Genomic DNA, 26,723 nt, shown 5'->3' with positions numbered 1-26,723 from the left:
GCACACAGTTTTAATCTGCCAAGAAGTTTCACAGCAGAAGAAATACTTGTAAAAAGGCAAGTCAGCACGGCACACACGACTGGCCATTTTCCGTCTTTTATTGATTCAAGGTATAAGCGCATGTTCATTGTTATGGAAGGCAGACCGAGTTACAACCGAATGAAGCCCGCCCTCCATAATCGAGTGTCTGGTGTCACATTTTGTAAAGAGAATATAATAACTTCTACAGTATTATTTCAGTGGTAGAGGATGGCGCACGAAAAATCTGTCCCGAGTACTAGACTGCTCATTGTCTCCCACCAATCGTCATCTATTGTTTCGAAGTTGTCGTTTGCATTAGCTCATTTGTTATTTCTTCACTACCTAATTATTACATGTTTATCTATTCTGTTCGTAGCGGTCAACAAATCATGGGTAATTGGCAAACAGTCTGTACTCGGGGCCGGTTTTTCGTGCTCCACCTTATATTATTTCACAGAGATCAGCCACATAACGCTACAGTTGGAAAAACGAAAGGTTTTACAGAATCACGAAAACTACAAGTGTGTGAGAATTCTGCTATGAATAAAAACTCTGTACTCCACGGGGGAGAGGCAAGTGCCCCCTCTTGGCGCCTTCCATCTTCAGTCACCTATGCTACTAATTTTCAGTTTTTCATAAGAACCACATACCAAGCACCAATGAGCAGTGAACGAGTAAAAATTAACGGTTCCCAAAAAAGAGCGATCACCAGTGAACTAGTTCCCAAGGATGAACGAGTTTGCCCATCTGTAGTTCTAACGCAAAGCGGTCAGAAGTTATGACAATTTTATTTCATACAGTTCAATAATTGTCACGCTACAAGTCATACAAACCATTTATTACACTTCAATGTCCTGAACACTACCTTTTTAGTACAATAAGCAGCGTCGTAAAACAGTAACACAAGCTGTTTTAGACCCTAGGTAATGCGAAACAATGCATGAGAAAATGGAGTCAGTCACATGAAACAGAGCTGCTGTAGGAACTGTTGGGTTCACATTTTATTGTACAGGCAAATATACATCGTAAAGGATGCGTAGACCGGGTGAGTACAGCGCTAGAGGCGTGGCGGACGCGCCTCACTTGTGGAGCTGCGGAAAGTGCACCTCGTAGTGGTCTCCCAGGTTCGAGACCCAGGCGGAGCCCGACTCGGCGTTCCGGATGACGTGCATCAGGCCCTCCGCGATCTGCTCCGGCCTGCAACACAGCAGTGGCTGCTCTGTAAAACTCACCACTCCTCCCTCCTCACAGCTGCTTTGCAACATTCGAGGAGTCTGGGAAACGGTGGCCGATAATGAAGTATCGGCTTAGTGATATATGAAGAGGTAGGGAAGTAATGTAAAGACGGGTTTGGAAATGCTTAGTTACCAAGATAAACAGTCTACTGTAAAGTCAAAAAGCCTCAGAAGGGCGCTCTACGAGGGCTGCTATATATATTTCTGGCCTAGGCAACACTAAGTGTTGCCAGGTGCAATCTAACATTTCCATTGGAAAGTTTGACATTTTTTAGCATAAATGTACTTAGAACTTTTTGACTTACGACAATTTTTTTTTTCTTTTACAGGGACTTGAAGAAATCAATTTGGCACAAAAATGGAATTAACTCGTGAACATTTTCGTGCGATCATTTTTCACAACTTTCGACGTGGATTATAACGACAAGAGTGCATCGATGAACTTAAATCTTTGTATGGCGACGAAGCACCATCCTATAGCACTGTGAAAAACTGGTACAACGAATTCAATCGTGGCCGACGCTCGCTCAAAGACGAATTCCGTGAAGGTCGTCCAAAAACAGCCGTTGTGCCAGAAAACATCGATGCCGTACGTGAACTGATAATGCAAGACCGTCATGTGACATACCGTGAGATAGAGGCATGCCTAGGCATTTCTCCCACCAGCATACATTCGATATTGCATGAACACCTGGCCGTAAAAAAGGTTTGTTCTCGTTGGATCCCGCACAATTTGACAATCGCTCAAAAGAAAGCTCGTGTGGATTGGTGTAAAGAAATGCTGAAAAAATACGATCGCGGTGCTTCAAAAGACGTTTATAAGATCGTCACAGGTGACGAATCATGGATCTATGCGTATGAGCCCGAAACAAAACAGCAATCGACCGTGTGGGTCTTCCAAGACGAGCCAAATCCAACGAAAGTTGTTCGTGGAAGAAGCACTTCGAAGCAAATGGTCGCCTGTTTCTTCGGCAAAACTGGTCATGTGGCGACTGTTCCGCTTGAGCAACGTAGGACGGTCAATTCTGAGTGCTACACCACCATTTGTTTGCCTGAAGTCTTCGGAGAAATTCGAAAAATGAACAAGAGAAGACGAATCATTGTGCACCATGACAATGCGAGCTGTCACACATCGGCTCAAACCAGCGCCTTTTTGACCGGCCAAAACGTCGAAGGGATGGGTCATCCGCCGTACAGCCCTGACTTGGCACCCAATGACTTCTTTTTATTCCCACACATCAAGAAAAAAATGCGTGGTCAACGATTTTCGTCGCCAGAAGATGCTGTTGCAGCATTCAAAAACCATGTTTTGGAGGTGTCTCAATCGGAGTGGAAAAAGTGCTTCGAAAATTGGTTTGAGCGCATGCAAAAGTGTATAAATCTTGATGGAGAATATTTTGAAAAACAATAAACCATTTTCGTTGATAAATATTCGTATTTTCATTATTAGGCCAGAAATATATATAGCAGCCCCCTAGGAACGTTCCTTGTGTAACAGGTTCTAGGTACGTTCCTTGTGTAACAGGTTCTCTGTTTCCTTGAATAACGAGAGCAGTGCTTCAGGAACTACTGGATTCAAGGCTGTGTGATCAACGATAACTAAGTGCTAATTAAAATGGTCAGTGGTTAGTGTGTGTAGTATCTCTTATTTTAATATTGTTTCTGTTACGTCTGCCACAGACGGCCCTGCCATGCAGACTACACTCAAGACACCCCTGTGTACCATATAATATACACAAGCACTTTCAGGCGCAACCAAGAGGAAAACAATTCTTCAAAACAAACAGAACTTGTTAGAGACTGATGTGAACCTTTTTCTGCAGAGGTCACCCCACAGACAGGGAAAGTTGGAGAACTCCGTCGACCTCCGCCGGCCTTATTAGGCCAGCGCAGCAGCAGTACAGCCAGTTCCTCGCCGAGCTAGGACCAGCTCCGATGGACCTCACCGACGCTCTTGATGAATGGTCATCTACAGGTTATTTGTTTTTTGTGTATATAGTGATTGTTCGAGAAGTGTAGTTCAGTTTCAATAAACGATATTATACTGAGTGTTCTACAATATTGAGTATTCTTCAGTTTCGCTAGTAAATTATCAATACACTAGATTTAATGTCACCAGATAGACTTGGCCTGTTTTGAAATGTTCTCACTGTAACAGATGTGAGTGACCATGAGGCACTTGTGATAACAATGATTACATACTTTCCAAAGCCAATAAAGAAGCATAACAAAAAAAAGAAGTGATGTAATGTCTATAAGTGCAGATATTTCTGTTGGTGACCGAGGATGATGTACTGAACAACATTTCATCAGCATTTACATCATTTTCAGACTAACAATATAGCTATTAGACGTAATGTGTTTTTAGGTTGGATAGTACCTCCAAGTATGTGTGACGAGAGCAAGCCATTAACGTTTTCCCTCTGTGTCTATCACTCTTGCCACAAACACGTCGCAAACTTTATGACCTGATGTGTTCTGCACAGTCGTAACTGCAGCACCAAGTGGACTGCTGCTGTCACTGGGCAGCAGGTCAGGTGTTGAAGGGTGGACACAAAACGGTTAGTCTACAATGACAGCAGCAGCCTACTCGGGGCTGCAGTTACGACTGTGCAGGACACATCAGATCATAAAGTTTGTGACGTGTTTGTGGAGAGAGTGATGGACACAGAGGAAAAACAACCAGTACCTTTATATTTATACACGACTGGTCATTAAAATTGCTACACCAAGAAGAAACGCAGATGATTAACGCGTATTCATTGGGCAAATATATTATACTAGAACTGGCATGTCATTACATTTTCACGCAGTTTGGGTGTACAGATACTAAGGAATCAGTACCCAGAACAACCACCTCTGGCCATAATAACGGCCTTGATACGCCTGGGCATTGAGTCAAACACAGCTCGGATGGCGAGTACAGGTACAGCTGCCCATGCAGCCTTAATACGATACCACAGTTCATCAAGAGTAGTGACTGGCGTATTGTGACGAGCCAGTTGCTCGGCTACCATTGACCAAACGTTTTCAGTTGGCGAGAGATCTGGAGAATGTGCTGGCCAGGGCAGCAGTCTAACATTATCTGTATCCAGAAAGGCCCGTACAGGATCGGGAATATGCGGGCGTGCATTATCCTGCTGTAATGTAGGGTTTCGCAGAGATCGAATGAAGGGTAGAGCCACGCGTCGTAACACATCTGAAATGTAACGTCCGCTGTTCAAAGTGCCGTCAATGCGAACAAGAGATGACCGAGACGTGTAACCAATGGCACCCCATACCATCACGCTGAGTGATACGCCAGTATGGCGATGACGAATACACACTTCCAATGCGCGTTCACAGTGATGTCGCCAAACACGGATGCGACCATCACAATGCTATAAACAGAACCTGGATTCATCCGAAAAAATGACGTTTTGCCAATCGTGCATCCAGGTTCGTCGTTGAGTACACCATCGCAGGCGCTCCTGTCTGTGATGCAGTGTCAAGGGTAACCGCAGCCAAGGTCTCCGAGCTGATAGTCCATGCTGCTGCAAACGTCGTCGAACTGTTCGTGTAGATGGTTGTTGTCTTGCGAACGTCCCCATCTGTTGACTCACTGATCGAGGCAAAGCTGCACGATCCGTTACAGCCATGTGGATAAGATGCCTGTCATCTCGACTGCTAGTGGTACGATGCCGATGGGATCCAGCACGGCGTTCCGCCTGAACATACCGATTCCATATTCTGCTAACAGTAATTGGATCTCAACCAACGCGAGCAGCAATGTCGCGATACGATAAACTGCAAATCGCGATAGGCTACAATCCGACCTTTATCAAAGTCGGAAACGTGATGGTACGCATTTCTCCTCCTTACACGAGGCATCACAACGACGTTTCACCAGGCTACGCTGGTCAACTGCTGTTTGTGTATGAGAAATCGGTTGGAAACTTTCCTCATATCAGCACGTTGTAGGTGTCGCCACCGGAACCAGCCTTGTGTGAATGCTCTGAAAAGCTAATCATTTGCATATCACAGCATCTTTTTCCTGTCGGTTAAATTTCGCGTCTGTAGCACGTCATCTTTGTGATGTAGCAATTTTAATGGCCTGCAGTGTATGTGTGACAAGAGCAAGCCATTAATGCTTTTTTTCCTCTGGACAGCAGGTCATGTGTTGAAGGGTTGACACCGAACGGTTAGTCTATAGTGACAGCAGCAGTCTACTCGGTGCTGCTGTTGCGACTGTGCAGAACACATCAGGTCATAAAGTTTGTGACGTGTTTGTGGGAAGAGTGTTAGACACAGAGGAAAAACAACCAGTACCTTTATATTTATACATATTAACGTGCCGTATATAAAAATATCAGAAGTTACACCCGTTACATCCAGCGACAAAAAAAATTATAACACGAAGGAGGAGTTGTGTGAAACAAACGAAAGTTGGTAGGCATGTTTCGACATATGAAAGATGAGATCTGTTCATATTTCGCTCCAGTCGCATAAGAGTGGCGCTGTTGCGTCGCCGTCAGGATGCAAACCAGTTTTACTTTAAATAAGCTCCGTAACGGGTGAGGACGGTAATTACCTTTGAGACTGGTCATAGTAAGGTGACGCTGGTCAAGAATCCATTTAAGACGACAAAGACACCATTATCAGCACCTCGCTGAGCTTGAACGAGGTAGCCTAATAGGACTACGAGAAGCTGGATGTTCCGTCTGCAGAAAGACTTGGCAAGAGTATAGCCACTGTCCCTGATTGCTGGCAGCGGTGCTCACAGGAACGTACAAGAGCAACAAGATCTGACTCCAGGCGGCCACGTGGCACTGCCGAGAGGGAAGACCGTCGTGTTTGTAGTGTACCTATGGAGCATCGTTCTGCGTCTGCAGCAGAAATTAGAGCAGCAGTTTGCACCGTAGTGACTCAAACAATTGTGACAGATCGGTTACTTTAAAGACCACCTCGAGCCAGATAGCGTGCATTCCACTGACCCAAACCTACCACCATTTGCGACTTGAGTGGTGTCAAGTGAGAGCACATTGAAGGACAGGGTGGAGGTCTGTTGTTTTTTCTGATGAAAGCCTCTTCTGCCTCAGTGCCAGTGATGCCGTGTGTGAAGGAGGCCAGTTGAGGACCTGCAAACTGGCGGACGCTCTGGACCTACACCTGGAGTTATGGTCTGGGGTGCGATTTCGTAAGACAGCACGAGCACTCTCGTCGTTATCCCACACACACTGACTAAAAATTTGTTCGACAGTTCAGTGATTCGACCTGGTTTGCTGCCAATCATGAACAGCATTCCAGGTGGTGTTTTCCAACAGGATAACACTCGCCTTCATACCACTAATGTAACCCAACATGCTCTACAGAATGTCAACATGTGGCCTCGACTTGCTCGACGAACAGATCTGTCGCCAATTGAGCACATATAGGACACCATCGAAGGACAATTCCAGCATTTACCATCCCTGTATTGACCGACCATTGCAACAAGCATGGAACTCAATCCCACAAACTGACGTCTGGAACCTGTACAATACAAAGCACGCAAGTTCCGGCGGTTACACTGGTTATTAATATCTAACCATTCCACATGCGTAGTGGCTTATCTCGCGCGTACATTAACTTGCGAATTTGGAATATTATTCACTTAAATATATTACCTAGACGAATGTATTACCGAAATTTAGTTACTGTACATTAGTTATTATTTTTTGTTGCGATTTTTTTCTGTCAGTATATACACAAGCAATACAGAAAAACGTCAGATCGATGGATAGGGCATCTCTCCAAGTTTCTATTCGTAAAGCGTGCCGTGGCCTAGTTGCAAGCGCGTCAAACCACGTAGACAAATCGACCGCTCCGCACTGTCGCACCGAATTTCTCCGCGCCTGTAGACAGGCGACCAAATCAACAGATTTCCAAAGCGGGCTGCTGTCATAGCTACGGCATCAACTAGTTTAATCAATAGACGTTTGCCGTGTCGTATACGGTTCTTATTTTGAGCGCCTATGATGTGATCCAAAAACTTGGAGAGATGCTGTATCCACTGATACCTGTTATTTTTCCTTACGTCTTGTACATTTCTTGCAGTCGTCTTCTGAACCCCTGGAGGTTCAGCACTGTGTATACAGGGTGTTACAAAAAGGTACGGCCAAACTTTCAGGAAACATTCCTCACACACAAATAAAGAAAAGATGTTATGTGGACATGTGTCCGGAAACGCTTAATTTCCATGTTAGAGCTCATTTTAGTTTTGTCACGATGTACTGTACTTCCTCGATTCACCGCCAGTTGGCCCAATTGAAGAAAGCTAATGTTGACTTCGGTGCTTGTGTTGACATGCGACTCATTGCTCTACAGTACTAACATCAAACACATCAGTACGTAACATCAACAGGTTAGTGCATCACGAACCTGGTTTTGCAGTCAGTGCAATGTTTACAAATGCGGAGTTGGCAGATGCCCATTTGATGTATGGATTAGCACGGAGCAATAGCCGTGGCGCGGTACGTTTGTATCGAGACAGATTTCCAGAACGAAGGTGTCCCGACAGGAAGACGTTCGAAGCAATTGATCGGCGTCTTAGGGAGCACGGAACATTCCAGCCTATGATTCGCGACTGGGGAAGACCTAGGACACCTGCAATGGACGAGGCAATTCTTCGTGCAGTTGACAATAAACCTAATGCAGCGTCAGAGAAGTTGCTGCTGTACAAGGTAACGTTGACCTCGTCACTGTCTGGAGAGTGCTACGGGAGAACCAGTTGTTTCCGTACCATGTACAACGTGTGCAGGCACTGTCAGCAGCTGATTGGCCTCCACGGGTACACTTCTGCGAATGGTTCATCCAACAATGTGTCAATCCTCATTTCAGTGCAAACGTTCTCTTTGCGGATGAGGCTTTATTCCAACGTGATCAAATTGTAAATTTTAACAATCAACATGTGTGGGCTGACGAGAATCCGCACGCAATTGTGCAATCACGTCATAAACACAGATTTTCTGTAAACGTTTGGGCAGGCATTGTTGGTGATGTCTTGATTGGGCCCCATGTTCTTCCACCTAATCTCAATGGAGCACGTTATCATGATTTCATACGGGATACTCTACCTGTGCTGCTAGAACATTTGCCTTTACAAGTACGACAGAACATGTGGTTCACGCACGATGGAGCTCCTGCACATTTCAGTCGAAGTGTTCGTACGCTTCTCAGCAACAGATTCGGTGACCGATGGATTGGTAGAGGCGGACCAATTCCATGGCCTGCACGCTCTCCTGACCTCAACCCTCTTGACTTTTATTTACGGGGGCATTTGAAAGCTCTTGTCTACGCAAGCCCAGTACCAAATGTAGAGACTCTTCGTGCTCGTATTGCGGACGGCTGCATCAGCGCATCAGGGATTCCATGCGACGGACGGTGGATGCATGTATCCTCGCTAACGGAGGAGATTTTGAACATTTCCTGTAACAAAGTGTTTGAAGTCAGGCTGGTACGTTCTGTTGCTGTGTGATTCCATTCCATGATTAATGTGATTTGAAGAGAAGTAATAAAATGAGCTCTAACACGGAAAGTAAGCGTTTCCGGACAGATGTCCACATAACATATCTTCTTTCTTTGTGTGTGAGGAATGTTTACCTTTTTGTAACGCCCTGTATATGGGCAGGTGCATGTAGGAGCACTGTCGCTATACTCAGAAGGCTACTTGACCATCCAATGGATCGATATGTGTCACTCAGAACAGTGCATCATTGGAGGGACCTTTCTTGGTATACAAGCACTATAAAGAAACTTCTAAGGATACAGCCGTTACTGCACAATACATATAAAATAAAGTATACAACTGTATACAGAGTGAAGAAAAAAATGCAACACTTGGAGAGTGGCATGAGATTCCTCATCCAGAATCAAGACAATAGTTTATCTAGCAAAATCAGATCGGGTGCATTTTAAAAACACATGTATAAAAACGAGGAGCTGGGAACATTGTCACATCGTGCAACACATCAGAATGTACAAAGGAACGTGTACCACCACACACTGCCATACCAGCCGTTGTATACTGCTGGGCATCACACCCACATCTGAAGCTATGGCACGAATCCTCGTCAGGTTTCTTTTTTTTTACTTTTTTTTACTTTTTAGACGTCCGTTCCATACTTCTCGTCGTTTACAAGCAGGACACCATTTTGTCATGTGACCATATCCTATCACATGACAATGGGATCCATTTAACTGCGTGTATACGTCTATGCCCAGTGGCCTTGCCGCACTGGTAACACCGGTACCCGTCAGATCACCGAAGTTAAGCGCTGTCGGGCTGGGCTAGCACTTGGATGGCTCTGAGCCCTTCTGAGGTCATCAGTCCCCTAGAACTTAGAACTACTTAAACCTAACTAACCTAAGAACATCACACACATCCATGCCCGAGGCAGGATTCGAACCTGCGACAGCTGCGGTCGCGCGGTTCCAGACTGAAGCGCCTAGAACCGCTCGGCCACACCGGCCGGCCCCACGACGAAAAACTGCGTCCATATCATTACATGTAAACTCAACGCCAACGGTCAAAAGACCGCATTCGTCGAGTACAGTCCTGTGAATGGCTTTTGTATCAATCGAAAGAAAATGAACAATTTATAAATAATGTGATATGGACTGGCGAATCTAACTTCACTCTGTAAGGTATTTTCAATCTGTTATTGGTCGGAATATAACCCAAATGTCGCCTGTCAACGCGGCTTTCAGGTACGCTTTGGCGTAACACTATGGTCTGGAATTGTGGGAGGAGTGCTTTGGGGCCCTTACCAGTTGTCTGACAAGTTCAATACGTCGTGCGTTTCTTTGCGATACTTTGCCTGACGCATTAGAAAAAGTTCAACCTGGTGTTTGGCGATAGCAATGGTTTCAGTACGATGGTGCACTGTCATACTTTGGAATATATATGTGTAACTATTTAAATGAAGCGTTTCCTGGGTTATGGAGTAGTCGTAGAGGTTTAATGTTTTGGCCTCTGCGTTTCCCGGACCTTAATTCACTAGGCTTTTATTTGTGGGGACACTTAAAGGAAAGTTTATAGTAATCCACCCATGGATGTATACGAAAGTGGTCGCTTTAAACATCTGCTCCAAAGAGATCGTTTCTCATACTTGTATGCACCAGCTCTTTGCAGGTAAGCCTGGACGTCAAACGTACAGAATTGAATTGTCGTGCATAGCATTATCTTCAATCTATTATAGCCTACCTGTTATGTTTTTTGTAGCTCATCGAATACAGACGATGTTGCTGTATCTACTATTATTTTCTATTGGCTTTATTTGTGCCACGGACGAAACAAAGTGGTCGTTTACGTCTGTAAGAAGTTCATGTTATGTCTTAATATTTAAATAAACGTAATAGTAACAGAAAGAAATACACAAAATACGCCACTGTGGAAGTGTAAATTGGATACAGTTTGATGTTTTAACTGGCGCGGACGCGACTCTAACATCCCTGAGTCTGAATATCGCTATGCAGGGCATTTCCTCGCCTCACTGAGCTAATGGGACAGCTCAGACACAACGCAGAGTTTATGCTACCTCTGTTCTTGGCCATGCTGCACGCTGTTATAGCATTGCCAGAGCCTGTTTATGTTTTTAATAGAATTCCTATATAACCTATTGGCAGGGCTTGGTTTTGCTAGATACACTTCTGTCTTGAATTTCGATGAGCAATCCCATGCCGACTACCAAGTACGGAATTTTTTTCTTCACCATGTATAGAGAGATTCTGAAGGGAGGGCAGTGGCTGCCAAAAGAGTAATGCATGATGCGTTCAATGGCCAGCGTAGTAGAATCTTATCCAAAGAAAAAGGAAAAACCAGAGACATTCTTGTTATATGCAAAGGCTGTAAGCTGTCAGTGGCAGAGCGCCCAGGTACTCAAAGGAACTGATGATCAGGGAAGCAAGGCAAAAGCAGAAATGGTTTACACAATGTCTGCGTTTATACGGAGACTGTGTATTACATTATAATGACATTTAGACATGCATGAACGTCTGAAGGAAGAGACACGTTTTGATGATTACAGCATTAGTAAATATTACGAAATGGATTCACAATTTGTGTACAGCTGAAAGTAAAAGGGAAGCTGTAACCCTTACTTTTTCTGACGACGTACAGCTCTGCTATGTGATTTAATGAAGACGGTATCCTTATGGGTAAATTATTCCGGAGAGGAAAAAACCCTCCATTTGGATCTTCGGGTGGTGACTACTCAGGAGGATGTTGTCATCAGGAAAAACAAAACTATCTTTCTACGTGTCGAAGCATTTAATGTTAGATCACTTAATCCGGGATGTACAGAATTTAAGACAGACATGATAAAATTAGATACAGTGGGAACTAGTGAAGTGTGGTGCACGGAGAACAGGATTTCTGTACGGAAGACTACAGTCTATTCAATGTATTATCAATTAGAGGTAATGCAGTATTAGATCTAATAATAAATAAGAAAATAGAAATGCGGATGAGCTACTGTGAAAAGCACAGTGAAGTCAATACACAACAGTAGGACAAGTTTATTAACCTGCTAATCCGCCGGTGATTAAGAGCTTGAAGGAATATACGAGAAGATATAAGAAATTTTTCAGATTTTTAAAAAAGACAAAAATTTATTTTTGTTGTGAGAGTGGAATTAGAGAGTAGGAAAAGGAACAGAAGGAAGAGTGGTAGGAGAATATTAACTAGAGAAAAGGAATAAAAGGAGAAGCAACCTTGTTTAATTTAACGCACAGCCACATGAAACAAGATTGTGTACGTGTAAGAGGCCTAGACAGAATGGAAAGTTGCTTACAGTTTATCTAATGGTAAGACGAGAGTTCGAAGCCACATCATAACATTTCAGAAATTAATTGGTTGCTAGTTTCAGATTAAAAATGAAGAAATTGTAAAAAGCTAGTAAATTAAAAAGAAGGGACATGGATATGTTGAAGCGAATTGAGGTTCTTGAGAGCTTCGAATGGAGTATTAGGCAGCAAGTGATTGAAACAGGGCGAAGTAATACAACAGCTCTGAGAGATGAAAGAGTGAAGCCAGCAGTGGATCACATACCCAAAAGAACAAAACCCAGTAAAAATATATGGATAAGACGAGTTATTGAAATTAACTGACAGAAGGAAAGCGTATAAAAATGGAAGAAATAAAACATGCAAATGGGAATACTGAAGTCTAGAAAATGAGACTGACAGAAGGTGAAAAGCAGCAAAGCTCGAGGAGAAATACAAAGCTGTAGAAGAGACCATGAGGCGATATTACCTATAAGAAAACTAAAGAAATTTCAGTAGGAAAGGGAAGAAGCTATATGAACATCAAGAGCTAGATAATAAGACAGTGGCCAAACAAGACATGGTCCAAAGACGGATAAAGATACCTGAAAATAATATTATGGAAACAGAAGAGGAAGTAGATGAACATAAAATAAGAGAAGCGATACTGCGAGAAGAATTTGATATCGCATTGGGTAACATATGTTATCCTTGGATAACACAAGAGATATTGAGCTGAATTGACAGAGCACGAAACCACACACGTCGAAATACGAAACAAAATTCCTCAATATACTGGAATAGTTGGGGCAATATAGCAAGACAAACCTATTCCAAGTGCTGTGCAAGATACATAAGTAAGGCGCAATAACGTCAGAGCTAAAGAAGCCGAGTCTGGCGGGCGCGGACCACAGATGGAACACTCGACTCGGCGCGGACCGATTAGGGAACGCCCAGCTCCTCCCAGGCATAAATACTGGACTCGATCGACCCAAGGACCAGTCTCAGGTAGCACCTGAAGAAGACAGCGAGGCACGCTGTTGAAATATCGTGCGAGAACGACGCGAACATCCGGCTGGATTCCCGAATATCCAAGATGTCAACAGATCGCCGGGAAAGCATGAAGAATTACAACAATGTAATAATTCAATTTTGCTGGAAGTTAGGTGCTTACAGGTTTGAATATCACCAAATCGTCAGTTTATTAAGTCATAGCTGCCAAATACTAACACAGATTATTTATAGAAGATTGGTAGACGCTGACGTTGAGGAAGATCAGTTTGTGTTACGGAGAAATGCAGGAACACGTGATGCAATGTGACTGAGCTACCAGAATATAAACTGAAGAAAGGGAGACCTATGTTTATAGTATTTGGGGGTCAGAAAAAGCATTTGAAATTCTCGACGTATCAATAAAATTTATAATTAGTAGATAAGTCGAATTAAATCAGGCGACATTTGAAGTAGTAGATAACTTTTGTTATTTGAGCAGAAAAATGACTTGCGATGGTCGAAGTAGGGAGGATATAAAAGGTAGACTGTCAGTAACAAGAAAAGCTTTTCTGAAAAAGAGAGATTGGCTGATATCACATATAAATTTAAGGTTCAGGAAGTATTTTTAAGTGTTATTTTTTGAATTTTAGCTTTGTACAGAAGTATAATGTGGATGATAAACAGTTCAGACAAGAAGAGAATGGAAGCTATTGAAATGTGGTACTGCAGAAGAATGGTGAATATTAGATGGGTGGCCGCACGCGGTAGCCGCGCGGTTTAAGGCGTCTTGTCACAGTCCGCGAGGCTCCCCCCCCCCCCCCCCCCCCCCCGCCTCCTAGGAGATTCGAGTCCTCCCTCGGGCATGTGTGTCTTGTCCATAGCGTAAGTTAGTTTAAGTTAAATTAAGTAGTGTGTAAGCTTAGGGACCAATGACCTAAGCAGCTTGGTGCCATAAGGTCTTACCACAAATTTACAATTATTAGATGGGTGGATCGAATAACAGATGGGAAGATACTGAACTGAGCTGGAAGAAAAGAAATTTGTGGCACAACTTGAGTGAAAGAGGGGAATTCTGAGGCATCAATAAATCGTAGATTCATTTTCTAATGAAGGGACATTTAGATGTTAAGCTGTAGACGTAAAATTGCAGAAGCAGGTTGAAGCTTGACTTCTTGGCCGCCATGCACTGTTGCTGGATTTGGGCAGCTGACTCACTCTTAAATGCCAAAGGTACCAATGGTGTTACTGAAGAGGTGGAGAATATGATGGAAAAGGTTGTAGATATGGAGATGACGGAGATGGTGATGATGGAGATCGACAAAGTGATGGAGAAGGTGATGGAAAAGGAGAAGGTGATCGAGAAAGAGATGGGGAAGGTGACGGGGAAGGTGAGGGGGAAGGTGACACATACCATGATGGAGATGGTGGTAGAGATATTACAGCACTATGAAAATGATCAATGTGCGTTTTGCTGTAAGTGGCCAGCAAGCTCACTTGTAAATGCCGTAGGTGTTCACAATGTTCGGGAGATAATGAAGAGGGTGATGCAGATGGAGATGATGGTGATGGGGATGCGCATGTAGATAGAGATGATGAGGGAGACCACACGGCATTATGAAAGAGGCCACTGTTCATTCTGATAGATGACGGTACCAGTCTCATTTCTACATGCTGAAAGTGTAGATGGCATTCTGGATGAGGTTTTCAAAATGAAGAAGAAGATGGAGGTGGAGATGAATATGATGTAGATGGAGAAAGTAGCTAGCGCGCGTTGTGTTGGACATGTCATCAGACTCACTTGTTCATGCCGAAGGTGTCGATGGCGTTCTGGAGGTCGCCGGCCAGCTGCGGGTGCAGCAAGTAGTGTTTGGCGTCATTGAGCAGTGGCGTGTCGGTGGCCCCGGGACACAGCGCCACCACCTTCACGCCCGTGCGCTCCAGGTTCACCGGCATCTGAAACACCACGTCACTCCGGTCACTACGGCATCTTACCAGCTGTGCGGAAAATAATAGGCACAAATCTCCAATTAACAGTACAGGGATTGGATGAAAACACGAAAACACTGCGGCAATTGCTCGCTTGAACACAAATGCAGATATGGCTCAAGCCTGCGGGTCCTGCTGTTGTATTTGACCATGAACGGCACATCTGCTATGTCTTCAGTACACTGCAAGTGCCAATCGTTCTCAAAAGAATGTTGCATATAGTTGTGGGTGCACTATGTCGGAGCCAAGCGAATGCCAACGTGGGCAAATTGTTGGCACTTGGGTGGTAGGTGCTTGGATAACCAAGGTGTTGTAACTGCGGCCGGGACAGTCGCGGAGTTGAAATGACGGAAAGCGCAGCGGGACCCGCGGGAGAGGACGGGCACGACCAACGGAAGACAGAACGAACGACAAGATCGAACAACAGAGTCACCAGGAAACCTAACAAACACTTCCACTCGTACACAGAGCGAGCTGTCTAAAGCGGGGCGATGTGTCCACAGACGTACGCGAGATTAGACTGGCTGGCTGAGCTTTTTTTTTTTTCCTTTATTGAATTTCAATTCCCCCCAAAGGGGGCGGGCTGGCAGCAGCTTAGTACGCTGCTCTACATCCTACAGATTTTTTTCAAAAACGGAAGAAGAAAAGAGGCAATAAAGACAGGCGATAAAACGGTGACTTAAAGTGTAAAATGGCGGAAAATCGTGGGAAGTTAAAACAGAAAGCAAAGGGGTTGGCAATGTTAATAAAATACACAGGAATCAGACAAGTAACATAGTAGACACACAGTTAAAAAAACATGGCGACAGTCTGGTTTGTGTTCGCAAGAGATGAAAAATCACACCTTGCGACTGTATGTAACGTCCCCTAAGAAAAATTGTACATGACTGTGCTTATACTGACACACAATATTTCTTTAACGCAACGCAATCTGACTTTCAATAATCCCTACAAGAGAATGGCCCTGACTAAATTAACCTATACGTTTCACAAATCACTTACCTCACAAAAATCTTCGTTACTCGAACTACTGCAATACAGCGAGCGCCACTACTGCTAGCTAAATAAAAGATTCTAACTACGGAAGGCACTAACTAATGATAGGCATAGTTAGCAAATGAAAGATTTTAATAGAGAACAAACAATGTATTTACCTTAATAGTCATAATATATATAGCAGTTCATGACATCCATTCTTACAAATCTACTGTTCCTGATGGACACACCTCCAGATTATTTCTCAAAAATCCGCCATCTCACTTCCCCACATCCACCACTGCTGGCGGCTCACCTCCAACTGTGCAACGCTATGCGCTGTTAACAGCCAACTGCCCAACACTACACTGGCAGACAACAATGCAAACTAGCTACAGACTGCACACAGCACAGCCAGTGATTTTCTTACAGAGCGCTACGTGGCGTTACCAATAAGAAAACCTAAACAGCCTACGTACAAGTATGACGGCAGTTCGCAACACACAACACGGAACACTCACTGTAAAACACTGCGCGAAAATGTCGGCACAAAGATGACACTCCCTAGCCAAGGACAGATGGATGGGGGGGGGGGGGGGGGGAGGGGGAGAGGGACCTGGAGGAGGTGGAAAACAAAGAGGGCGGAGACGGAAAAACGACAAAAGGGGGGGGGAACCAAAGGAGGGAGAGGACGCATAAGGGGGGAGAGGGGCAGGGCAGACGCGAGAGGGAAAAGGCAGAGGAGGGAAATGCAAAAGGACTCGAGGGAGAGAAGGGGGCAGAAACAGGGGAGGTGGGGAAAAAAGGGGATGGAAGGGGGGAGGGAGCCTGGGAAAAGGACAGAGGAAAGGAGGGGGAGTGAGGATCAGAGTTGATACGAAGGATAAATGGAGGGAGAGAGGGCATCATCTGGGAGTGGGACTTGAGGGAAGCCACCTTGGGAAAGGAGATGATGTAGAGATGGAGTGTAGGGGGGACTCAACAGTGAAGACGTGGCAGGGGGTGGGGATTGGAGAGGAGAGGAGCAACCAGGGGGTGAGGGGGATCAAGGCAGCGAGAGGTGTAGATGATATGGATATGTTTGAGGAATAGGAGCAGATGGGGGAAAGTGGTGAGGTCATACAGGATCCCTTGGGGGACGGGAGGCGTATATGGAAGGCGAGGCGGAGTGCATGACGCTCAAGGATCTGGTGGGACTTATAGAATTTGGGGGGGGGGGGGGGGGACAGATATCCAGGCGGGACTGGCATAACAGAGGATGGGACGGGTTAAGGATTTGTAGGTGTGGAGGGTGGTAGAGGGGTGCAACCCCCATGTCCGGCCAGAGAGGAGTTTGAGGAGTCGGAGGCGGTTATGAGCTTTGGATTCGATGGAGCAGAGGGATATTGACTGAGCTTTTTTTTCTTTTTTTCTTTATTGTGATTTTAATACCCGTATGATAACAGGTAGGCTGGCAGCAGCTCAATACGCCAATAGCTGAGCGAGAGGCAGGCGCTTAAGTACTCAATGGGGGGGCGCAGCTATTGGTCGCTGGGACCACGTGTTCCACTGTGGCGTCCCCAGACTAAAAGCGGGCCATGAGGCGTGCGCCGCCACAGCTTACGGCGCGATGGTGCAGAGACCTCTAGGGCTCTTCGACGTCCATGACGTCTGGCGGGGATTCAAATTCCGCAGCGCGCCGTACCAGCCAAGAGAGCCAAAATGTTTGGTGTTTCAAGACACAATACCGAAGATTTATACCGTGTGTAAGGAAAATGGAAAAACATCGTCCGCTAAGTCACAACACGGACTTGAGTGTGTGTGGAGTGGTCGTGACATTGAAGAAAATTGTAACGAAGAAAGACATGTGACATCTGGAAGTCGCTGCAGAACTGAATGTCACAATTGTGAACCCTCTCCGCATCAAAACAACATGAAGGGAACGCCATAAGCAGAGAATTGAGGGCGAGATGGAATTCCAAAAACACTCATTAGAGACGCAAATAGCCGTAACTTGAAAACGTAGTGGCGCAGCCGTAATACATGGATTATGGAACAATGGAAGACGTCATTCGGTCATATAAGTCTTGTTCCACACCATTTGCAACTTCTAGTGGCGTTCACGTCCCAAGAATGGGACATGAAATGGGTTTGGTGATGGTTTTGAGTAGCCATGTTGTGGTATTCCATAGGCCCCATGTTTTCTCTGTGAAGTTGCATTGCTGCTAAGGATTATGTGACAATTTTGGCTGATAAGGTCCTTCCGATGGTTCAGTGTTTGTTCCCCAGTGGTGACGCTGTGTTCCTAGACAAGTCCCTCCGTTTACACAGCCTGCATAGTCCAGGACTGTTTTTGTGAGCGCAAGGATGAATTCTCATACCTCCCCTGACAATCACAGTCACCAGATCTCAACATCGTTTGTAATCTCCAAAATTAAAAAAAAATCATGTACCCTCTCAACGAGCGAAATTTCATTTCGTTTCCTACTCTCTTAGAGGGACGTTCACTTTTTTGGTCAGGCAATGTAGCTAATGTAACATTTTGGTAAACAAACACGGTTAAAAATGAAAAAGACAGACGATATAATTCCAATTTGTAAATGCAACCAAACTGAAGTACGATAATGATAGAAGGTGAAGAAATGAATTAACATTTGTGCCATGGCCGCGTCTCTTGCTTACTAGGTAGGTGTGCTAGCCATTACAGCAGTGTACACAGCACATTTGCATAGACTACCATAGCCCAATGGCCTCCCTAAAACATACTTCATTTAACATCTTCAGGGGAGTGCAAGTCCTGGCCTTGGCACAAATTTTAATTCATTTCTTCAGCTTCTAGTATTATTGTAGATAAAGCTGAGACTCAAATGTCTTAAGGAAAATTTAATTGTGTCAGTAGTTAATTGTCGGATAACTGCGGTGCGCAGCCTTTCAGGTAACGAATGAGTTACAGACGTGAGCCTGTAGAGGAGACAGGAGGTGGTAGACTGCAAGTGAGTGACGCACAGCAGTGGGCGTGGCAGCGTGGCAGCGCTCGGACTCACCCCGTAGCCGCGCGTCATGGCGACGACGGCGTGCTTGGTGCCGCAGTAGATGGGCAGGTTGGCCACCACGGAGACGCCCACGATGGACGCCACGTTGACCACCAGCCCGCCGGGGCCGCCGCCCTCCTTGCCCATGTGCTTGAACGCCAGCAGCATCCCGTGCACCACCCCTTTCTGCGAAACAGACCAGCAACCTGATGATTACAGCGGAACAGGGAAGGAAACACCCATCTGCCGTTTACCCAGCAACTGTCTGGCATTCACAACGCCAAAACTGCTGTGGGCATCAGGAAGTTGAAAACGACATTGTTAGTAGCTCTAACACTCTGCGTGGTTTCTGTTGTTCAATATCGTGCCTCCCTGCCACTTTCGCGCAACGACGCTCTCAGCGTGTTTTGTAGGGAATTGACTAGTTTCAACCTGGGGCCTGTTGCTGGTAAGGAGACGTCAGACCACACATGACATGTAGAGTTCAGAAGAGTTCAGTGTGACTAGCGATGATATAACCAAATACTTAATGATTTCAGCGACAGCTCCACTGCACTCCCTGTAAAAGAATCTTAATACTAAATTTAGTGGAAGGAGTTCAAGGCTTTCCTATTTTTAGTTAGCTGGTAAAAAATCGTCGAAAAATCAGTTAAGTTAAACATTGGAAATTTTATTCTACTCACAAAACATAGTTTATAAATTGCACCATTGATAAAATGAAATGTTTTAATACAGGATGATAAAAACCAACTGCGTTCAACAGCAATGTGAACGAATATTCCCTGAATGGGTTTCCAAGTTCTACAATGGATTGAAGGATGACCTATGCCATATAACATCTGTAGTCTAGGTTTAAATTAAGTTTCACAAAAGAGAAAACTATCAAAATGGTCTACAGTGACCCTCAATTACCTTTAATTACTTATCTAACCTGTCGTAAATTACAGTGGCTGATGTGGCTTCTCAATAACTATTTAACAGAAAAATCACTGCGTTTCAGGTTTTTACTTCAAGTGGCAAATGTGAACACCATGAGCTTTAATTGACGATCGACACTAGTATTACACAAAAAGGTGTAACAGATGAGACTTCTGCAGTTCTGAGTGAAGCTTTATGCGCTGTTTGCAACGTAACAGAGACGCGAAAAAGTCTCACGCTAAAACTTGCAGCTGGTGTGGTCCTTTTAGTATTATCGTAAGATCTATACTGTTCTTCTGGAGGGCTCTATCTTTTAACAGAGACACGAAGAAGTCTCACGCTAAAACTTGCGGCTGAGGGGGCCCTCTTAGTGTTATCGTAAGATCTATACTGTTCTTATACTGTTTCTCCCCTCGGAACTGCGTCTGTCTCACGGTGGGAAGGTATGACATGCATTTAGGCATTCTTGTGTTAGTCTGTGGTGTTCCATTTGCTCACTCGTTACTCGTACTACTTTGGTTAATTTATCGTCACGATTTATTCGGAGCTATGTGACATACTACTGGATTTGCTCATCATGTCAGGATTTTCATGGAAGGTGTTGGATTTGCCTGACACCTTACATGGTGACAGCAACAAAGACACTTGTCAATCGATTTTCAATTTACTCTTTTGACCTGCAGTCTGGAGACCAACGTATATCTTATTTCACAAGAAATAAGCATAATTTTAAATTACTCCCATAGGCATGTAAATTACCTTTCACATCTCTTTCTAGAACTATTACAACTAACTTATTCTACTGTACCTAAAATAAATATGTTCCAAAAATGAGATACAGAAATAGATATAAAGAGAAGAAGAGTTAATGTGAACCTATATATCTGTATTTCTATAGTTACGTGCATTGCACAATATATCTACTCATACTCTGTAACTATAACTTTTCCTGAACTTAAAATATACAAATTAAAATTACGGAGCAGCCTTTTGACATGTTTCGCTTGACCAACGGGAGCATCTTCGGAGCTATAGAAAAAAGAAGTATTACTCCACTGTGCAATTAAATAAAATCACATATTCAACCTGCAACGTTTAGCTTACATCACTTATCTGAGGGCCTCACGTTACCAACATTGGGCTGTGCGTAGGGGGGCCATCATATGTAAAGTTGAGGAAGTTTGTTTGTGAACAGTTAACGTCAACTCTCTGGTCACATACATTCTAAGATTAAAAAGGAAAACATATCTCGTTGAGGAAGTCAAAGACCTTTCTATATGCGCTTTGGTTCAAACTAACTCGGCCGGCCGGATTGACCGAGCGGTTCTAGGCGCTACAGTCTGGAACCGCGCGACCACTACGGTCGCAAGTTCGAATCCTGCCCTTGCATGGATGTGTGTGATGTCCTTAGGTTAGTTAGGTTTAAGTAGTTCTACGTTCTAGGGGACTGATGACATCAGAAGTTAAGTCCCATAGTGCTCAGAGCCATTTGAACCATTTTGAAACTAACTCACGAAATCCAATATTACTAAACCGTAGAATACACAGTATGAAGAAACGAAAGCAGATGGCGCTCGATGCCATATTGAAACCGAATAAAAGTCAAACGACAGCTACTTACCACTATGGCTCGAGCTGTAGTTTCTGATCAAACTGATCTAATCTAACTGCCTAAAATGAAACTTTTATGAAACAAGTAATGATAAATCTTCAGTTAATAACGTATCACATAAGCTTTTAAATTCGTTACAGTTCACATGTGCAAAAAGTTGTTTTACCTTTTAATGACCTTCTGTTGCAGCAAGAAAATCGGGAAGCTCATTTTTCTGTCGTACTGCTGTCAGCCACCACGTGGAAACTGCTCGTTACATTCCTGTGTGGTCTTTTCTCATACTGCTGCTTATTATATGTTTCTAACTTTTACATAACATCAAACAACTGTTTACATGCAGGTAAGCACAGCAGCTAAAATTCACAACTAATGAAATGAACAAAACGTATCCACTCGCTTCAGGCTTCAGTATAGCAGACTTCTCACATGTGCATTAACTTTTGGCGCATGGATTCCAGCCGAGTTTCCATTCTCTGTATTCCCTATTCTGTGACTATAAACTATGGCAAATTAAACTAAACCAAACTCCTCCCGAACAGGCCATGAAGGCCCAATGGTTCCGACCGGCCGCCGTGTCATCCTCAGCCCACAGGCGTCCCTGGATGTTGATATGGAGGGGCATGTGGTCAACACACCGCTCTCCTGGCCATATGTCAGTTTCCGAGACCGGAGTCGTTACTTCTCCATCAAGTTGCTCCTCAGTTTGCCTCACAAGGGCTGAGTGCACCCCGCTAGCCAACAGCGCTCGGCAGACCGGGTGGTCACCCATCCAAGTGCTAGCTCAGCACGACAGCGCTTAACTTCGGTGATCTGACGGGAACCGGTGTCACCACTGAGCAAGGTCGTTGGCAAACTATGGCAAATATCCACCGCTTTTTCAGACGTTCACAGACAAGTCTAAAAATCAAATAATTTTTGGGAATCAGCAGGTAGGAGTCTAAAAATCACATAATTTTTAGACTGTAGTCTGTAAACACCTGTAACAGTGGCGGATACGCACTGATGGCCCAAACATTATGACCACTGCTCGCCCCAAGGATGTATGTTGACTGGTGGCGCTGCGGCCATGTGACGCAGTAACAGAAGTGTGTGGGGAATCATTCTAGCGATGCCAAAGCGGATATCCGCCGACTTACGCGACTTTGACAAAAGCCGGATTGTTGTGGTCCAGTGTCTGGGAGCGAGCATCTCGGAAACAGTGAAGCTGGTCTGATGTTCGCGTGCTATTGTCGTAAGTATCGATGGAAAGTGGTTGAAGAAGGTGCAGGCGACAAGAAGTTGGACGTCTATATCTCATGACAGAAGGTAGGGATCAGATGCTTGTCTGCTCTCTAAATCAGGATAGGCGGCGGGCGACCTGTGGCAGCACAGTGCCGGGGCAGACACAACTGTTCTGGAGCTCACCGTCCAGCACACAGAAGACCGCTGTGTGTTCCCACGATAACCCAACAACATCGTGAGTTACGATTACAGTGGGCGCGAGACAATCTAGACCGGACCACGGATCAATGGAATCGTGTCGCCTGGTCGGATGAATCCCGTTTATTGCTGGACCAGGTCAGTGCCCGTTTCCGGATACGCTGTCACCCAGGCGAACAGTTGCTCCAAACACGCCACGGACGCAGGCCGGCGGGAGCATTACTACACCACTGGCCATTAAAATTGCTACACCACGAAGATGGCGTGCTACAGACGCGAAATTTAGCCGACAGGAAGAAGATGCTGTGATATAAGAATGATTAGCTTTTCAGATAATTCACACAAGGTTGTCGCCGGTGGCGACACCTACAACGTGCTGACATGAGGAAAGTTTCCAACCGATTACTCATACACAAACAGCAGTTGACCGGCGTTGCCTGGTGAAACGTTGTTGTGATGCCTCGTGTAAGGAGGACAAATGCGTACCATCAGGTTTCCGACTTTGATAATAGCCAGATTGTAGCCTATCGCGATTTCGGTTTATCGTATCGCGACATTGCTGCTCGGGTTCGTCGATATCCAATGACTGTTAGCAGAATATGGAATCGGTGGGTTCAGGAGGGTAATACGGAACGCCGTGCTGGATCCCAACGGCCTCGTTTCACTAGCAGTCGAGATGACAGGTATTTTATCCGCATGGCTGTAACGGATCGTGCAGCCACGTCTCGATCCCTGAGTCAAGAGATGGGGAAGTTTACAAGACAACAACCATCTGCACGAACAGTTCCACGATGTTTGCAGCAGCATAGAGACCGTGGCTGTGGTTACTCTTGATGCTGCATCACAGACAGGAGCGCCTGCGATGGTGTACTCGACGACGAACCTGGGTGCACGAATGGCGAAACGTAATTTTTTCGGATGAATCCAGGTTCTGTTTACAACATCATGATGGTCGTATCCATGTTTGGCGACATGGCGGAGAACGCAAATTGGAAGCGTGTATTCGTCATCGCCATACTGGCGTATCACCCGGCGTGATGGTATGGGATGGCATTGGTTACACGTCTCGGTCACCTCTTGTTCACATTGACAGCACTTTGAACAGTGGACGTTACATTTCAGATGTGTTACGACCCGTGGCTCGACCCTTGATTCGATCCCTGCGAAACCTTACATTTCAGCCGGATAATGCACGACCGCACGTTGCAGTTCCTGTACGGGCCTTTCTGGATACAGAAAATGATCGACTGCTGTCCTGGCCAGCACATTCTCCAGATCTTTCACCAATTGAAAACGTCTGGTCTATGGTGGCCGAGCACTGGCTCGTCACAATACGCCAGTAACTACCCTTGATGAACTGTGGTATCGTGTTGAAAGTGTATGGGCAGCTGTACCTGTGCACGCCATCCACTGTTTGGCTCAATGCCCAGGCGTATCAAGGCTTTTATTGCGGTCAGAGGTGATTGTTCTGGGTACCGATTTCTCAGGATCTATGCACCCAAATTGCGTGAAAATGTAATAACATGTCGGTTCTAGTATAATATATTTGTCCAATGAATATCCGTTTATTATCTGCTTTTCTTCTTGTTGTAGCAATTTTAATGGCCAGTGGTGTATGTCTTATTTAGTTTGTTAGCTGTATGTTTTATGTTGTTCCATACCGGACCTGTCTAGCTATATTAGAACACCTATCGAACTTTTATGTGCTTCTGACACGAAATAAATAAATAAATAACCAGCAGAACCTAAAACAAAAACTACAAAAGAGTCGACTGCCACTCTAAACTTTATGTATGGAACACTTTTTCATTTGCTTGGTACTTAGTACGACCTCTATGTGACTTACCATATTAATGTCGATTTGCTTTTCCCAGATGCTGTCCCGCATGATACCAGCATTGTTGATGACGATGTCCAGGCGATTGAAGGTGCTTTTCGCTTTTTTGAACACTTCTGAAAAACGAAGCAAACAGGAATATGAAAACATTGCACCACCTTTTGCGACACAGTCGTTATGAGGCTCGTCTATGTACATGGCACCCGCTATTATGCCTCCGTTTTCAAGAATTTCACGCACCGAATACCAAAGACGAGTCAAGTGAAGCATGAGCCTGGCAACAGGAGCAGCAGAGTGACGTTGTAATTCAAAGTTAAAAATGTGCGGATACTCCGTACTCAGTCGTCTCTCACGGCTGAGGACAGCAACAACAAATGAAAGAGATGGCCCAGGTATACAGTACATCGGGTGTCTCGAATTGTATCTGATGTGATTCCTGGTGCGTGCTTCACCTGATCTGCATGTACCAAGAATTTGCAAAATTCAACCAATGAAAGGAAGGAGTTGTGTACTGAATATTTGTTTTTTCTGTTGACTTGCTATAATGGAACAGAGCTGCTCACGCTCGGAAAATGGGGCACGGTAGCAGACCTATCGCAAGACCACGGATTTTGGACTGTTGAATGCACAGCTGTCCTAGGCAACTGCTTTTCATTCCCCTAATAAGTTTTCGTTTGATTTTTGTCTTCGTCAGATCCTGGCTTAGATACATTTCTCCAGAAAAACTACCTTGCTCCTGCTTTTATATGAGCTCTCCAGACTGGCGTCTTCAGTTCCATTTAGACTTAGGCGCAAGACATCTTCTTGTTACCATTCATGCGTCTCGGACAAAACCTAGTTTTGAAATAATGTGATCTGTGAGCTGTCTCCGTCATTTGTTTACTTGCTATTGGAGTATTCATTTGGAGAGCACAATCTTTATGTTTACAGAAATGAGTATTCTAGATAAAACAAAAAAATAATGAAAGTTAGCTTTCTAAATTAGTGTGCTCACTTTGTAGTAAGCAATATTCTCACTACATCTATACTGTGCACCATTTATATAGTAAATAATTTGTTAGAACTACTTGTGACATTTATACTAGATACTATTGCTTCTCTTACACACACACTGGGAAGCTAATGAGTTGGTGGTGATCTTGTTCTGTTACTCGAAAAATAATTTTGTATCAGATTTATTAACTACAAAAAATGTGCTTGAGTGCAGCGTTTGCAATCAATAACAAATTGACATATTAAGTGCGTCAACTGCTGAAATGCACATCAAAATTGTTTATTTTCATAAGGTATTCTGTTTTGTACAATGGGCCAAATGACTGCAGTTACACTTCACAACATTTACTCTGATATACTCTCTTTCCATCACACACTAAGATTTAAGATAATGTTAATAGGGCTATTGCGTTAATTATTGTCTCATGGTTAATTCTTTGGGTATAAGGTATTACTTTCAGAGAAATAAAGCACAGAGAAACATGTACGTTGCAGGAGGGGATGTTAAGCTCTCAATTAATTGTTAAAATTCATGGTGAACCTTCAGCTGTCCTTTATTTTTGCGCTATGGGCTTCGCTACTAGTTCTGGTCAAACAACCATTATCAAGCATAAGCTGGCATGAAGTGGTGAAAAGTTGTAACATAATAAGAGTAATTTGCTCTTTTGAGCCCACCATTGTCGTACAATTTTTTTTACAATAGTAGCTGTGCACAAGAGACTTCATAAAGAAGCAAAGTTCACAACGACATCTAGTCACACACTAGCTAGACTGTGACTTGCTGTCGTGGCGAATTTCGCTTCTTTATGAAATCTGTTGTGCACAGCTATTATTACAATGACAGGTAGTCACACAGTAGCTAGAGGATGTCTAGCTGTCGTGCTGAAATTTGCTTCTTTATGAACTCTATTGTACACAGCTATTATTGCAAAAGAGCAGAT

General features: G+C 44.3%; 1 protein-coding gene across 2 annotated transcripts in view; it reads right to left on the bottom strand.

The window, feature by feature from the left end:
* Positions 1 to 789: 789 nt before the first annotated feature.
* LOC126354464 (15-hydroxyprostaglandin dehydrogenase [NAD(+)]-like) overlaps positions 790 to 26,723 on the bottom strand; it is a 44,997-nt gene continuing 19,063 nt past the window's right edge. For both annotated transcript variants that reach the window (XM_050004162.1, XM_050004163.1), the window contains 4 exons: positions 24,799 to 24,905; positions 19,016 to 19,189; positions 14,830 to 14,984; positions 790 to 1,218 (listed from right to left, as the gene is read on the bottom strand). In XM_050004162.1, coding sequence (XP_049860119.1) covers positions 1,101 to 1,218; positions 14,830 to 14,984; positions 19,016 to 19,189; positions 24,799 to 24,905 — 554 coding nt within the window. In that variant the 3' untranslated portion in view covers positions 790 to 1,100. The remainder of the gene's footprint in view (positions 1,219 to 14,829; positions 14,985 to 19,015; positions 19,190 to 24,798; positions 24,906 to 26,723) is intronic.

The sequence above is a fragment of the Schistocerca gregaria genome, chromosome 3, assembly GCF_023897955.1.
Source record: "Schistocerca gregaria isolate iqSchGreg1 chromosome 3, iqSchGreg1.2, whole genome shotgun sequence".
In the NCBI taxonomy this organism is placed as follows: domain Eukaryota; kingdom Metazoa; phylum Arthropoda; class Insecta; order Orthoptera; family Acrididae; genus Schistocerca; species Schistocerca gregaria.
Note: the sequence above shows the minus strand (reverse complement) of the source record. Positions and strands in the feature narration are given on the sequence as shown.